The sequence below is a fragment of the Phascolarctos cinereus genome, unplaced genomic scaffold (assembly GCF_003287225.1).
Source record: "Phascolarctos cinereus isolate Bilbo 61053 unplaced genomic scaffold, phaCin_HiC Scaffold_1;HRSCAF=81, whole genome shotgun sequence".
Lineage (NCBI taxonomy): Eukaryota > Metazoa > Chordata > Mammalia > Diprotodontia > Phascolarctidae > Phascolarctos > Phascolarctos cinereus.
Genome location: NW_027555514.1, coordinates 39,371,099 through 39,387,377, shown reverse-complemented (window position 1 = coordinate 39,387,377; position 16,279 = coordinate 39,371,099). Strand labels below are relative to the sequence as shown.

Here is a 16,279-nt window from a genome sequence, read left to right as displayed (position 1 = left end):
GAGAAACCAAACAGCTTGCCCCAGACCATGGAGGCGCTGAGTTGTAGACCCAAGATCTGGACCCAAATTCTCTGCCCACAAATGCAGTGGTCTTCTTACTGTGCCACACTGACTCACTGCTCAGGCAGAAGCTGACACACTAATGAGCTTAAAGGACCAGGTTTTCAAAAGCCCCTTCTTGATTATGCCCTTGGTTTGAAGCAGGGATGTCAAACGCAGGGTCTTCCTTAGTGCTGCCCAGACCAGACTAAAAGTAATTGAGAAATAGTTAGCTAAATAAATAAAAATACAATAGAACATGGATAATGTCATTACGTAGTTTTCCAGGTCAATATTGGAGAAGGAAATGGCGAACCAGTCCAGTATCTTTGCCAAGAAAACCCCAAATGAGGTCAGGAAAGTCAGACAAGACTGAAACCAACTCAACAACAAAAGAGTCAACACGTTGCCTTCAGGGATCTTTATGTATGGTTTAGAGGTGAGTTTGATACAACTGGTTTAGAGAATACAGTGATGAAAATGGAGTTAAAAGTTATATTTCCCTACTAAAATTCTGGCTCATTTCTAGGCAGAACCTCACAATATGCAAGGCAGGAAATCCTACATCCCATGTTTAAATTCAGTAGCTTATTTAGAAAATCAAAAGCAGAAGAGGTTGGTAAAATGTATCTTAGAAGAACTTTAGAAGAACAGAGTTCATATTTTATATCTACGAATGACCTACAGACATGGCAAAACGCTGTCTTGGGTCTTTCATTGTATTCAAACACAAATGCAAAAATTTTAAAGCTGATATGACAGTAAGGTCCAATAAGCATTCAGTCATATTATTACACTGGTATTTGTTCCTTTAAAAAAAGGTTTAAAATATCAACTACTACGTTTAAGCTAAGTTTATTCCTATTTTATCATCCTGAAATGAATTTTTTTTTGCTTTTAAATTGTTTTTATTGCAAATATAATTGCTATTAACAAAAATAAACAAAACTTATCTGCTAAATAAGGGGTAAAAACATTACATAAAAGCCTTTAGCATTTCATAGCATAGAACCAAATGAATTAACAACAACTATTTTAAAATGCTTTTATCCTGTGTCCTTCCTGAAATAAAATTTCCACTTAAATTTGCTGTTCAAATATTTTTAATGTTGTAAGGGAACCTGTGACTTAATGAAATCTCCTTCTGAAGCTGTTTGTAGCTACCTGAAGCTGTTGTTGGGGCAGCCTAGATCTACGTAACTCAATGACTGGATTTGCTAGAAATTAGTATGAGAGATGGGCACCATTGATCCATTTAAAGTGTTAACTGTAAAAGAAAAACAAAACAAATAAACAAAAAGCTGAAATGGAGAGAAGCTCAGCCTTGAGGTCTTTACATCTCCCAGGAGTAAAGATATGTTATATCTTTTATTGAGTGTAGAGAGAAAAACAAAATCAAAGGAAAGGGAGGGACGAGAGAGACAAAGGAACTGCTTGTCTCTCCCACTCCTGATCCCCATCCTTAGAAGCTTCTTCCTTCTGCTGAGAAAGGAAAAGTTTGAAAGAAATGCCTTTTGGATAGAATGGCTAGAAGGCCTTTGCTGATGATGAAGTTTACAGATGGAAGGCTGAGGCCAAATTTGGGGGTCAGGTTTTTATTAATAATATTAACATTAATTAATTACTGATTATATATCATTTTGTTGTATTATTATAAGCAATTAATATATGGTCTATTAATAATGTTAAATAGGAAAAGGTTTCTCTTTTTGAGGTTAAATTCAGGGACAAAAGAGAAAAGAGTGAAAGTACTTTAAGGTTTGAAAGGTGATCCCACATATAATGGATGTGATCTTAAATGAGATCTTCATCAGTCTGGACAACAAAGGGTCTTGTTCTCTTTTGTGTCATGGGCCCCTTTGGCAGTCTGCCTGGTGAAACCTTTGGCTCCCTTCTCAGAATAATGCTTTTAAATGTATAATTTAAGATACATAGTATTAAAAAGAAAACTGGTTATGCTAATAAAAAATAACTAGTATTTGTATGGAGCTTTAAGGTTTGCAAAATGCTTTGGAAATATCATCTCACTTTTTACCCTCATAACAGTCCTGAGAAGTAGGTGCTATTATTATCCCCATTTTAAAGATGAGCAAACTCAGGTAAACAGAAGTTAGGTAATTTGCCCTGGTCACCCAGATACTAAGTGTTTAAAGCAGGATTTGCACTTCTCACTCCAGGCCCAGTGCTCTATCTACTATACCACCTAACTGCTTCAATTATATTGAAATACAGTTACAAAGATACTAAAAAAATTGCTGACCCTAGGTGAAGAATCCCTACTATAAGCACTTTTTGTGGTGGCAAAGAATTGGAAATTGAGGGGATGCCCATCAACTGGGGAACAGCTGAACAAGTCATGGTATATGAATGTAATGGAATACCACTGTTCTATAAGAAATGATGAACAGGCTGACTTTAGAAAAACCTGAAAAGACTTGCATGAACTGATGCTGAGTGAAGTGAGCAGAATCAGGAGAACACTGTACACAGTAACAGCAACATCTTGGGATAATTAACTACGAAAGACTTAGCTCTACTCAGCAATGTAAGGATCGAAGACAATTCCAAAAGACTCATGATGGAAAATGCTATCCACACCCAGAGAAAGAACTGTGGAGTCGGAATGAAGATCAAAGCATGCCATTTTCACTTGTTTTTTTGTTTTTTCTTTCTCGTAGTTTTTCCTTTTGCTCTGATTCTTTTTTCACAACATGACTAATGTGGAAATGTTTAACATGACTGTACATATATAACCTGTATCAAATTTCTTGCTGTCTCGAGGAGGCTAGAGGGGAAGGAAAAAGGGAGAAAATTTTGGAACTCAAAATTTTACATAAATGAATGTTGAAAACTCTTTGCATGTAATTGGGGGAAATACCATTATAAAGTAAAAAAAAAATCCCTGCTGTAAAACATCCACCCCATAATGAGAGATTTTTAAAAAAATTCCAATAGGTCTGGAAGTCTCGTCCTCTTTGAGGGAATGATGTTCTCTGATAAACATACTGACATAATAAAAAGCAGAATTACTGAAGAATGACAGAAATTTCCAGATGGAGATGGAATGCTACAGCATGATCTTACATCATGCCTCAGGGTCCAAAAGATTTAGAAATTTATCCATGAGACAGAAATAAACGTGCTTCAGTGGCAAAGGAACTCCTCTGACTTAAACCTGTTGAAACCTCCTGGGCTACCATGCAGGCTAGACTTGGAAAACAGGACATCAAAGGTATACTTAATATTCAGTGTGATCAGCTGTGGCTGCAAGATGAAGAATTAAAGAATACATGTTAATGCCCAATTGTGTTAAACAACAGGCAGCTGCCAAAGGAGGGAAGGTCACATATTCAAAGTTTTTTGGAAATGTGAAAAACTGCAAGGTTTATTGTAGAAGTCAGTAAATGTAATTATTTGCCCCAGTTAATATGCCTGGACATTCACTTGCCTGCAAAAAAACCATTTAATATTCCCTGCTCAATGCCCACCAGCTCTCCTCAGCATGGGTGCCATTGTTTATTTTCAAGAGCATTATCTCCATAGAGCATAGCCATCTATGCTTCTATAATTGCAAACACTGCTGGAAGGCTGCTGTGTGCATGTGCTAGCCCACCAAAGACCTAGTGGAAAAGCTCTATCTTAGTTATATACCCATGAACCTCTGAAGGAGGGGCCTCCTTCACTCCTGCAAGAGTCACACTGCTCAGTGACTCACCACCCTCAAGTGTAGGATCCAAGGTAACTACTCTGAATGACCACATGCCAGGCACTGCTCTGCTATGGACTCCCTTTTATCTAAATAAATGTTTGTGAAAGTTCTCCAATCCACAGAAACTGAAGCTGAAGCTTAAGGTGACCTTATCCCATGTTCAGAAACACCTGTCCCATTTTCATCCCGTGACTTGATTTCAAGAGATGCCAAAGCCCCTGATTATTTGCATTCATAATTAATGAAAAAGATGTAAGTTGCTTTTAGCACAGAAGCATCTAACAATGATGAATGGACCGAGGCTGCCCTTGAACTGGAGTCTTTCTTCTCAAGGTACATGGGTGATCAATCACTAAGGAAAGAGAGGTTGTATGTATATGGGGTGAAAAGAAACCAGAGACACATCTTTGGGCTGGGCTGAGGCCAAACACCACCAACCTTCCCCAACACCACACATCCCTGTCTTTGAATCATGAGTCACTGAGACTGTCAATCTGTCCAGAGTTCACTGTCAACATCTTGTTTGCTCTATATTATTAAAAGCTAACTGCAGCCACCTTCATTCTAGGGAGTCACAAAGAATTCTTCCAGGTAGCAGCATTCTTTAGGGAGGGCTGGGGCAGGGAGGGGAGGCCCTGGATTGTACTGTGCTGGGTTTTTTTTTTTCAATTGATATTTTAGCAGCAGAATCTTTGGCATTCTATATGGGAGTCTGAAAGCTTAACGGATGAGAAGGAAAACCAGAGTGAGGCTGATGAAGCCACATCCCAATATAACCGTGAGAGCACGCTGCAACAGATTTTTTTTTAGGAGCTGAAATGGCTTTGGTTATTTCCATTTGATCCAATCCATTCAGCTCCTGCAGTTGGAGAGCCTGCTCAAGTCCTAATCAATCTTCTTTCCTTCAACGTTTCACTTATTCCTGATTAACTGGTTGTTGCTTTATACAACCCCAGTCCAGTGGTCAAACTGAATAAGGATCAGAGTTCCTGAAATAAGAGAGTTATTTCTCCTAAGAATGTGGAAGAAAAGTTTCATTTCCCAAAAGGAATCTCCTAATATACAACATTTGAGCTTTTTTGTGACCTTTCATTTTTGTCTTTGAGTCCCTAGTGCCTGGTGCTTCAAAAATGCTGGTTGAACTGAACTGTGCTAATTTCTCTTCCTTATGAAAAACCAAACTAAAAAAATCTATTCTTGGGGCTGGGATTGAGGGGAGGGTCCTGTACTTGTATTTTCATTGGTTTGGGAGGGTTTTTTTGGTGGGGGAAGCAATGTAAACTAGCAACTGTCCTATAATGGTCTTAGAGAGTTCCTTAGAGCACAGACGGGAGCTGAACCCTGGTCTTCTGATTTCAAGTATATGCCTTTTTCACTACCGGACCATGCTAGTTTTCCCTAAAAACTAATCCTGCAGCTAATTCCCACAGTCAACTGTATCTTAGCCCACATACGTAAAATTGGGAAGGGGGGAGTCATACTAATAATACTTAGAAAATATTTATATTTGATATATTATATTTATATAGCACCTAAGGTTGGCAAAGCACTTTACACAGATAATCTCATTGGATCCCCACAACAACCCTGGGGACAGGTGCTATTTTAATGTCCATTTTACAGATGAGATAACTAAGACTTGCCCATACCCATCCCTACTTAATGTCTTCCTGACTCCAAGTCCAACATGCCTATACCACTTAACTGCCTCACAATGCTGCTCTCTGGGGTAAGTGCTAAGAGAGACAATCCCACCATTTTCCCAGTCCCTTCCTCACTCCACTCCACTCCCACCCACACTGGGCTAGTCTGACTCAGCAGACACTAAGGGGTATGCTGGGGGGAAAGGGCTGGAAGGTGGGGATGGATCCGGCCCTATGGACACTTAAGGCACATCTAAGAACCAGCTGTCCCATATACCCCTTCCTGTCCTTGGGCTTTGGTCTACCATAAATACCTTATATTTCCAACTGCAGAGGGGATATCTGGTCCCTCTTAAAAGATAAATACTAAATCTAAATAACTTTTTAAAATCAGAATTGATATTCCATTATGCGTATACTTGGAAATCATCCCCTTCTTTTCGGTCAATGAGAAAATAGTTTCATTATGTAACAGCGCCTCCTCCCTGCCAAAAAATCATTGGGACTGACTTTATAAGAATTCTTTATGACCCACTATAAACTGCCAAGGGCAACTACATTAAGCCACAATCATCTCCTAACAGGGAGGAACTAGAAGAATATAGCAAATTACTGGAGAAGTACCTAACAGAAGAACAGAACAACACAGAAATTTCCGATAGGGACGGGACTGACCTCAGTCTGGTAAGGGTGCCAGGGGGAGCCAAGCTATGGGTAGCAGGAAGGTGTCTGAGCTTGAGGGGAGAGCAGGAGGCTTTCTCATACACTGGACCATGTTGACAGGCTTTCAGTTAGTTATTTGGGGATTGTGGAGAGATCGTTTACACTTCACCCCATAAGTCAGCCCTCTCTCAGGAGCGTGAATCAGCCTGGTCTCTCTTCAGTTAATAGTAGGGACTTACATTTGCGTAGCATTTTTACAGTTTATGCAGGTGTTCCAGACATCATCTTATTTTCAACTCCTATCACCCAAGCATCCCTGGAAGTGCTGTGCACTCTGGTTCTCCTTTTGTAGATAATGCATGCAAAGGCATTAGGAGGATGGATGGATAATTATTGTTGTGACAAGGCAGTAGTCCAATTACTGTAGTAAAAGACACAAATGACCTTTCAAGATTTAATGCAAAAATCGTTCATTGTTTCTTAGGCTATGGAAATCACAGACTCCATCTGTCTATTTTCGCATCATTATTTCAGGCACAATATCACCTCCTGGTCCTTCTAACCTAGTTTGCAATGATTCAAGATAGACAGATCACAAGGTCGAAATACAGAACCAAAGTGAAGGGTTTTGTTGCCAGTAAGTGTGCATAACAAATGTAAGAGTGTGGATCAGTGCTTCACCCAGCCTTTTATTTTTCATTTGCATGTCAATTAAAAGAGGATCTTGTGAACTGAGGTGGACTTCATGCCTCCAGCCTCTACACAGATCTGGCAAGCTGGCAAGTTGGGTTTTTTTGTTTGTTTGTTTTGGGGGGGGACAAGATAGGGTTCTTCAAAACAGGTTTGGGAGACATAGATTCATAATCTAGGGTTTGATGGGAATTTTCTATCCTAAGTCAGATAATTGTTTGGGATCATGGACCTTGAGTCAATACTAGAAAAGGGTAACATATGAACCTAATCCGAACCTAAGGCATTCAACTTGTTAGTGTTAGCCCCCTGTGTGGCTGTGGTAGACCACAGGGAAACGTACAAATGTCATAGAGAGACTTTTTAGCCACTGTTACTTCCTAAATGATTGCTAAGAAAAGCAACCAGAATGACTCAGGCTAAGATTAAGTCTGTTTGTTGACTGCTGTATGTCTAGTACTGATTCAAGGTCCGTGGTCTCAGACTCGGGGTTAAAAATTCCTTGTGACCCCCATTAAACCTCGATTGTGAGCCTATGTTCCCCAAATCTATTTCAGAGAGACTCTGTCATAAGCTTTACTCCCTCACTACATCAGCATGCAAAGGGATTCCAAAGCCACTAAGATGTTAGTGATGACAAAGCCTTCAGCTGGTCAGGATTCCCTCTGAGTTTAAAAAAAAGAAAAGAGAGGGAGAGAAAGAGAATTGGGGAAGTGTACCCTGGGAGCCCTTCCTCATAGCAAGAACAAACACCACAGTCCCAAATGGCCCACTCAAAAGGCACTCATTGAACAGCACCTACTCCCAAATGGGTCATACCACAAGGTTTGATGCTATACCTAAAACATTTGTTTCACTCAGGAAAAAAAAGACAAACAATGCAATCGAAAGATGACTAGAGACTGTATGCAAACATTTGTCAAGCTGAAGCACCATCCAACGTCGATAAGAACGGAGAAAAACTATTTCAGTGACAGGCTCTTCCTTCCCCACCCCCAACACTTGCAATGGTAAAGCATACCACCGTGGTGACAGCTACAAATGTTGTACTCCAAAGAGGCTGTAGGACTCGTTTCGATTCAGTGATTACGTATTTCAAAGATCACATTCTTAAAACTATTGTAATGGTTTGTGATGGAGTGCTAGGTAGCACAGTGGATAGAGCATGGGCCTGGAGTCAGGAGGACCTGAGTTCAAATCTGGCCTCTGACACTTACTAGCTATATGACCCTGGGCAAGTCATTTCACCCTGTTTGCCTCAGTTTCCTCATCTGTCAAATGAGCTGGAGAAGGAAATGGCAAACCACTCCAATATCTCTGCCAAGAAAATCCCAGATGGGGTCATAAAGAGTCTGACATGACTGAAAACAACTGAACAACAACGAAATATTGTCTCTCCTGTTTCACTGTGAGCCCCTCGAAAGCTGGGAATGCTCTTCGCCTTTCCTTGCATCCCCTGCATTAATCACAGTGCTTGGTATGTTTCGCTGTTGGTCAGTCACATCTGACTTTTCGTGGCCCCGTGGACCAAACACCCCAATACTGGCCATGGGTTTTCTTGGCAAAGATACTGAAGAGGTTTACTATTTCCTTCTCCAGCTTTTTATGCAGGTAGGGGTTGAGTGACTTGCCCAGGGTCACACAGCTAATAAGTGTCTGAGGCTGGATTTGAACTCAGGTCTTCCTGACTCCAGGCCTGGCATTTTATCCACTGCACCACCTAGTTGTCACCCTGACACATAGTAGGTGCTTAATAAATGCCTACTGACTCAATGACTGTCTCTATATGTGTAGCTCTTGGACTTTCTAACTGTTTTTTCTTCATCTCTTGATCTCCATTCCCTCCTTTTTCTCTCTCAAACTCTCCTTCTTTGTCTCTCTCCTTGAACTGTCCATAATAAAAATCTTTCACTCTTTATCATTCAGTACCATTAATAATAATAGTAATTAATATTATTATAGCTCACACTTAGAGTTTACTCCATATGGTTTATCCTTTACCAAATGAGATGAGTAGAGTGTTTGCAGACCACTAATGCTATTTAAATACTAGCTATTATTAGTTGTATTTCATTGTTTAAAGCACTCTCTTCATAATTTGTAAGGGGGGAAGTACAAGGGTTATAATCCCCTTCTTTACAAATGAGGAAGTCCAGGGGTCAGTGGAATTGAGCTTAAAGGGGTCTTAGGGATGATTTAGTCTGACTCCTTTATTTTCCAGAATGAGAAAGGCTTAGAGCCCTTGCCTGACTTTGCTCACATGCTTATTACAGCTATAGTCAGAGCTGGGTGGGGCCTTCTGACTTCAAGTCCTGGAGTTAAGTCCCCTGCTCTTAGTTTTTAAAACAGGAGTGGAATGTTTTAACTTCCCCTCTAAAATACAAAATTCCTTTCCTTCCTCCCCAAAAAGTATACTTTTACTTCTATGGCTCTTAGTTGAGCCTTCTTCTGTGTGGGCCGAAGGCCTCCAATCAAAATAAAAGGTTATTTATTGACTCACTTTTCTCTGCAGCCACTGACAACATGGTGCTTGGGGTGCGAGGAGTTGATGGTTTCAGCCTCCAAACGCAAGGAGGTATAGAAACTCGATAAAAGTCTTTTTTCTCTGATCACCTACTTTTTCCTAAGCAAAATCCTTCCCTGTCTTAGGAACAAGTGTCTGTGAGAGTACAGATTGGTTGGGTGTCTAGTCTGTAGAACTGACTGACATTCATTCGACCAGCATTTATTAAGCACCTGCCCTGTGCAGGATGCTAGGATACAAAGACAAGATAAAAACAGTCCCTTCCTTCATGGAGGTTACAATCTGCTGGAGAGAGAGAGAGAGAGAGAAGAGAGAGAGAGAAGAAGAGAGAGAGAGAGAGGAGAGAGGAGAGGAGAGGAGAGGAGAGGAGAGAGAGGAGAGGAGAGGAGAGGAGAGGAGAGGAGAGGAGAGGAGAGGAGAGGAGAGGAGAGGAGAGGAGAGGAGAGGAGGAGAGGAGAGAGAGGGAGAGGAGAGGAGAGGAGAGGAGAGGAGAGGAGAGGAAGAGGAAGGAGAGGAGAGGAGAGGAGAGGAGAGGAGAGGAGAGGAGAGGAGAGGAGAGGAGAGGAGAGGAGAGGAGAGGAGAGGAGAGGAGAGGAGGAAGGAGAGGAGAGAGGAGAGGAGAGAGAGAAAGGGAGAGGAGAGGAGAGAGAGAGAAAGGGAGAGAGAGAGAGAGAGAGAGAGAGAGAGAGAGAGAGAGAGAGAGAGAGAGAGTGTGTGTGTGTGTGTATGTGTGTGTGTGTGTGTGTGTGTGTGTGTGTGTGTGTGTGGGGCGGGGTGGGGTGTTGCAGCATTTAAATACATAAATAAATAAGACAGAATTTGAGGAGAGAGAGAACACTGACAATTAGGGGCATCAGGAAAGGAGGGAACACCTGAGTTGAACCCTAAAGAGTAAGATGAGGATGCTGAGAGGGGCAGGTGAGGAGGGAATGCATTCTAGGCATGAGGGACAGCCTAGGCAAAGGCAAGGAGGTGGGACTGTTCAGTTCCAGGAATAGTAAATGGATCAGTTTCACTTGAACAGAGAGTGCGGTATAAAAGGGAACAATTTGAAATAAACCTGAGAAAGGAGACCAGAGGAAAACTGTGAAGAGCTTCAGACGTCATTTTGTTGTTGATCAGTCATTTGTCAGTCACGTCCGACTCTTCATGACCCCATATGGGGTTTTCTTGGCAAAGATACTGGAGTGGTTTGCCATGTCCTTCTCTAGCTCATTTTACAGAAACTGAGGCAAACAGGGTTAAGTGACTTGCCCAGGGTCACACAGCTAGTAAGTGTCTGAACAAGTTTGAATCTGAAGCTGAATTTGATTGTAGGTGTCCCTAATGCCAGGTTCAGAGCTCTATCCACTCTATCAGCCGGGCTGCTTTTAACTGGGGACCTGGGCAGAACGTGGATTGGAGCAGACAGGAAGGAGAAAACCAACCAGAAGATTATTGCAACAGTCCAGGCAAGAGATGAGAAGGGAGTTTTCCCCTTGCTTTGGATGGAGCTCTTGTAAATCACATCCCAATGACTCAGGGCTGAGCCACCTTTAGTCTCTTGGGAGAGTAACAGAAAAACTGGAGATTTTGACTGTTCCAAGGACAACACATACCTGATGACTGGTCCTAAAAGTGCTGTCTGCTACTTCTTCCTCCCCCTCCTCTTCCTCCTCCTCTTCCTCCTCCTCTTCCTCCTCCTCCTCCTCCTCTTCTAGCATCTCTTCTATCTGATTCTCCTCACTTGCTTCCGAACAGGAATCAAAGACATCCACATAATACTCTTCAGCTTCTAAGGGATCTTCTGGGATCTCTGAAATGAGACACAGCCACAAAACAGCCAGATTACAGATACAATTACAGGGAGTAAGATGGTGTTTTCCCCAGAGACATAGAAAGAGGTGACTTACAAATCTCCCACTATATCCACGGTGCCCTGTAAGGGCACGAAGTCCAGTCACAAACAAAATCAAGAAGGGGAACGTTTGTCAAAGAGAAGAGTCAGCAAGAATAGAGGACATGCCATTCTCAGCTTCCTTTTGAAACTCCAGGTGAGAAAGCCATGAAACAGTGATTAAACTATTGCTCGAATGTGTTTCTATTTGAAATCAGGTGGGGAATATTGGCAATGAGGGGGGTGCAATGGATAGAGTGCTGGGTCTGGAGTCAGGAAGACCTGAGTTCAAATCCAGCCTCAGGAACTTATTCGCTGTGTTTCCTTGGGCAAGTGACTTCATTTTGGGATAATAACAGCACCTACCTCCCAGATCTATTCTGAGGATCAAATAACACCTTAAAGTACTATAAATAAATTAATAAATAAGCCTTAAAGTGCTATCTAAAATTTTCAAATCTTAAAGCTCTATATAAACCTAGCTATCATTAGCATTAGGCATCTGGCTCAGTGGATAGAGTGCTGCACCTGGAGCCAGGAAGAATCATCTTCCTGAGTTCAAATCTGGCCTCAGATACTTTCTAGCTATGTGACCCTGGGCAAGTCACTTAACCTGTTTGCCTCAGTTTACTCATCTGTAAAATGAGCTAGAGAATGAGATGGCAAACCACTCCAGTATCTCTGCCAAGAAAACCCCAAAATGGTGTCATGAAGAGTGGGACACGACTGAACAGCTATTATTATTAATAAAATACATACTCACATTAAGAAGCACATAAAGCGATAATGTCCTACATGAGCAAAAGGCCCCTCCACATCACCAAGAGCCCATCCTCAGCTTATAGAGCACACCCAGTCAACAAGGTCACTGTTGCAACACATGCCTGGTGGCTGATTCTATATGGGTTCCCTTACACTTCCTCTTCCAGGGGAGAAGGCGAAGGAAATACAATCCCCTCTACGTCTGTTTATCAAAATGTTTTCTTGGCCTGCATGCCATCACTTGTTGCGTTAATGTTCACTTTTCCCATCAAGGGGAAAATGCTCTTTGATAAATAGCTTTAATTTCCTTTCCTCCTGCAGTGAGCCTTAGAACTGATGCATCAGGGCAGCGCTCTGGAATTCCCACACATTTAGTAGGCAGTGACGGAGTGTGTTTACCAAAGAATCCAATAATGACTACCGCAGAGACTGCATCCCCAATGTTCCAGATGAGGGCTGCACAGAAAGAGAGATTATGCATGATGCAGGTACTGGGAAAAGGATTCTCATTTGGCCCTTCTTCAATTAAGCCCCAAACCAGTCCCTTCAGCTGTGACATAAAAATACTAATTAAAAATCCTTACAAGTATCATACTTATTTACTTTGCAATGCTGAATTATTATGATACTATATTATATATAATTAATGTGGTTATTTTAAGAAGACCTACATGGTATTGCTAAATTTATTATATTAATGATAAGTTGCATCATTTATCATTAATATGACAATTACAGGATGGGATCATGGGATACCACAGACTATAAAGAATTCAAGTTGCTGGTCTCCTTCAGGGCAGTGAAGAGACAAAGGTGGTCAACAATTGTGTTCAGCATGTTATCCAAAAATCGCACATTAGGACTGGCATGAAAGTTATGAGAGACAGAGGTAGTCTGCTCAGTCTTGTAGCAAAACAGCGAGGTAACAGATGGGCAGTCTACATGCTGGGCTCATAAAGCTTTTTCTTTCGAGTAGCTTGAAGATTATGAGTCTTGTCTAGGACGGAGACATCCATTACAAAATGTTGTCCTTAAGCATCCAGTATCACAACAAGGAAATTGTGGACAATTGTTTGGTCTATGGTAACTGTCTTATTGGTTGAGCTCTCCAGAGGTCTGTATTTGTAGCACTGGAGTCTGTCCATAAAATTTAGGGAACTTCTGATGTATAATCCCAGACACCAGGCTTTATGAGGTGGACAGTAAATGCACTCTCTCTACTGTTTCCCTGCATAATCTACATTGATCACTAAATCCAGTCTCTTTAAAAAATATAAAGAAATAACCTTCTGTAGTTTCTGGTATCAATGACCTAGTTCTGAATCGTCATCATAAACTTCTGTTTCCTCAGATAAATCCACGTCAGTCACATGTTAAATATTCTTTGTCAAAACATTGTTGGTCAAGCTCATATGGATGTCGCCCATGGAGGATCTGTTGATTTGATTCTTGGATCTCAGCTGCTTCACAGGCTCCAACCAGAGGCAAGCCAATTTCAGCGATATTGGGCAAAACCACCAATGGATGTACGTATACCCACCAGGCGTCTCCCCACTGCCCTTCAGGTATGCTCACTATCAGCTTCTAGTCTTTCTTGTTGAACTGATGTCTCTTCATTCCAGAAGCATTTCTGTAGATTTTGGACCTGTCTGACACGTTCTCTAAGAATGTCTATCCATCATCTTCCTTTGATCTGGCTGCCTTAGGCTAATGGGTCCTATAGTTCATTAATGTTCTACAGGTTTTTGTTAGGGCACTTTTGAAATCAGCTATGGTCCATCTGAACAATTCCAAAAATATACATTAGCGCAGTAGATAAAGCACCGGCCCTGGATTCAGGAGGACCTGAGTTCAAATCTGGCCTCAGACACACATAACACTTAGTAGCTGTGTGACCCTGGGCAAATCACTTAACCCCACTGCCTAACCAAAAAAAAAAAAGTATACATTAATATTGTAGAGGTGTTAACTGCTTTAAATATGCTCTCCCCATTAGGCTTTAATTTCAGGATGCCAGTAAGTCTCTTAACATTTAGCTACAGCATTCGCATTAATATCTTTATGTTCCCTATGTCTTGTTTGAAGAAGACCAAGTTATTTATGGCTTGCCTTCATCCACTGATTCAATGTGACCTATAGATTCAGGCCCAAAACTTTCTGCATCTGTCTTTCCTTAGCATACATTAAGAATGTTACACTTATCAAAAAAAAAAAAAGAATTTTACACTTACCAAGTCCAACTGACAACTTGCTTTCAGTGGGGAAAGCTTCTATGTGAGGAAGGAGTTGGTGAATGTGTGACTGTTGTTGTTTTTGTTATTTTATTAAGGGAAAAATATGAGAAAGGTGTTTTGCCCAAGATCGTTCTGCTCTGTTCCTGTGCTCTGCTATCTTTACAGTAAATCTATATGATTTCCAAAGAGCTGTTGGCATATTTCCCCATTTTCTGTAAGGCAGGCTGGGAAGATATTATCAGCAGTTTGCCACTGAGGCAGCCTCACTGATGCCTCACTTAAATGACTTAATCAAAGCCAACAGGGCCAGTGTGTGGAAGAGCCAAGAGCAGGACTCAGACCTTCCATCTCCTAGTTCAAAGCTCCTCATAGGAATAACAGAACGAGGTCTAGAACTTGGGTTTCCCTAAGGTAGTGAGATTTTCCCAGTTGATTAAAAAAAAAATAGTAGGGACCTCAGAAGCCATAGATCAGTGATGTCAAAGTCAAAAAGAAATGGAAGCTACTAGACCACTCATAAAGATCCCTGGGGGTGCATACTGACTTAGAAAACCACAAAATCAACACTGTCATATTGTATTTTATTTATTTTGTTATTTCCCAATTACATTTTAACTGGGCTCAGGCCACCCTCAAGAGTGTTGTTAGCTTCATGGGCTTGCAGGCCATGTGTCTGACACTGCTGAGCTAGTTCAGCCTCTTCATCTAACAGATGAGGAAACTGAGGCCCATGGAGTCCCCAAGGTCACCCAGGTAGTAGGTGACAGAGGCAGGATTCAAACTCAAGTCCTTTGACTCCAAAGCCAGCACTCCACCCAATGTGCCACATTGCTTTCTAAATTTAATTAAATTCAGCAACTATTTATTAAGAGTTTGCCATGGGCAAGGCCCTGTTCTGGACGCTGAACCCTAGTGGACTACTCCCCCCGTAACATTAATAATCTTTTGTCCTTATCTAGGCCTTTGTGTTTATCTGACCATCTTCACAGGTAAAAGCTCTGTACAGGGCCAAGGCCTTTATCATCTTCATGATACTCTGGAGAACTACATGGCTCACAAATAATAATATTTTTGAACTTCAACACATATTAAATTAAAAGGGCAGAGATCTCAGTGATAAGGTGAAGATAGCCCTAATGAAGGTGCTCATTTTGACTACCAGGCCATGCAGTGGCCAAAATTTTTGTTGCTTATTTGTGTCCAACTCCTTATGGCCCCATTTGGGATTTTCTTGGCAAAGATACTGGAGTGGTTTGTCATTTCCTTCTCCAGTTCATTTTACAGATGAAGGAACTGAAGCAAACAGGGTTAAGTGACTTGCCCAGGGTCATACATCTACTAAGTGTCTAGGGGTAGATTTGAACTCAGGAAGATAAGTCTTCCTAACTCCAGTCCCAGCACTCCCTTATCTGGGCCACCTAGCTGCCTGGTACATAGTAAATGCTTAAAAAATGCTTACTGATGGGCAAGAGGACCACTGAGATCTCTTCCAGCATTAGATCTATGATCTATCACCCTGGAGCCCCTAGGACAAAGACATGAGTCGAGGTCACCCAATGGGTCTGTTAGAACTTCAGGTTCAGCTAGCTCTCTAGACTTTGCTTTTACCATAAGATTGGATTCTCTCTCTCTCTCTCTCTCTCTCTCTCTCTCTCTCTCTCTCTCTCTCTCTCTCTCTCTCTCTCTCTCTCCAGCTAATAATAATGTCAGAACTAATTAATATTTGCTAAGCACAGAGAACAAATGACTTGTAATATGGGAAATTCAGCAGACCAGTTTTGACTTTTTAAAAAATTCTCCCTGGAAAAGTACTAATATCCAAGTTAATACTTTTGAAAAAGGGTTTTCCAAGTTCTATACAATAAAATAGAATCTTTAGACAAAAAAATACTGTATTTATGTTTTTAGCCTTGGGGGAAAAAAGAAGTCAAATTCTGCATCTATCAAGAGATTTTTTTCCTCTGTGCTTAGAGGGACAGGATGGCATGATTACATGGAAGTGGTGAGCACAAAATGACAGCTTATAGGGAGAAGAAGGGGTCAGAAACCCCAGCCCTATCATTGCTGCTAATTCACAGCACGACCCTTGTTAAAGGGCCCATTTTCCCCTATAAAATACGGAGGAGGATGTTTAAAGAG

General features: G+C 41.3%; 1 protein-coding gene across 6 annotated transcripts in view; it reads right to left on the bottom strand.

Moving 5' to 3' along the window:
* Positions 1-16,279, bottom strand: part of NEK11 (NIMA related kinase 11) — a 374,166-nt gene that overhangs the window by 167,716 nt on the left and 190,171 nt on the right. For all 6 annotated transcript variants that reach the window (XM_078151556.1, XM_078151557.1, XM_078151551.1 and 3 more), the window contains one exon: positions 10,867-11,063. In XM_078151556.1, the coding sequence (XP_078007682.1) occupies positions 10,867-11,063 (197 nt within the window). The remainder of the gene's footprint in view (positions 1-10,866; positions 11,064-16,279) is intronic.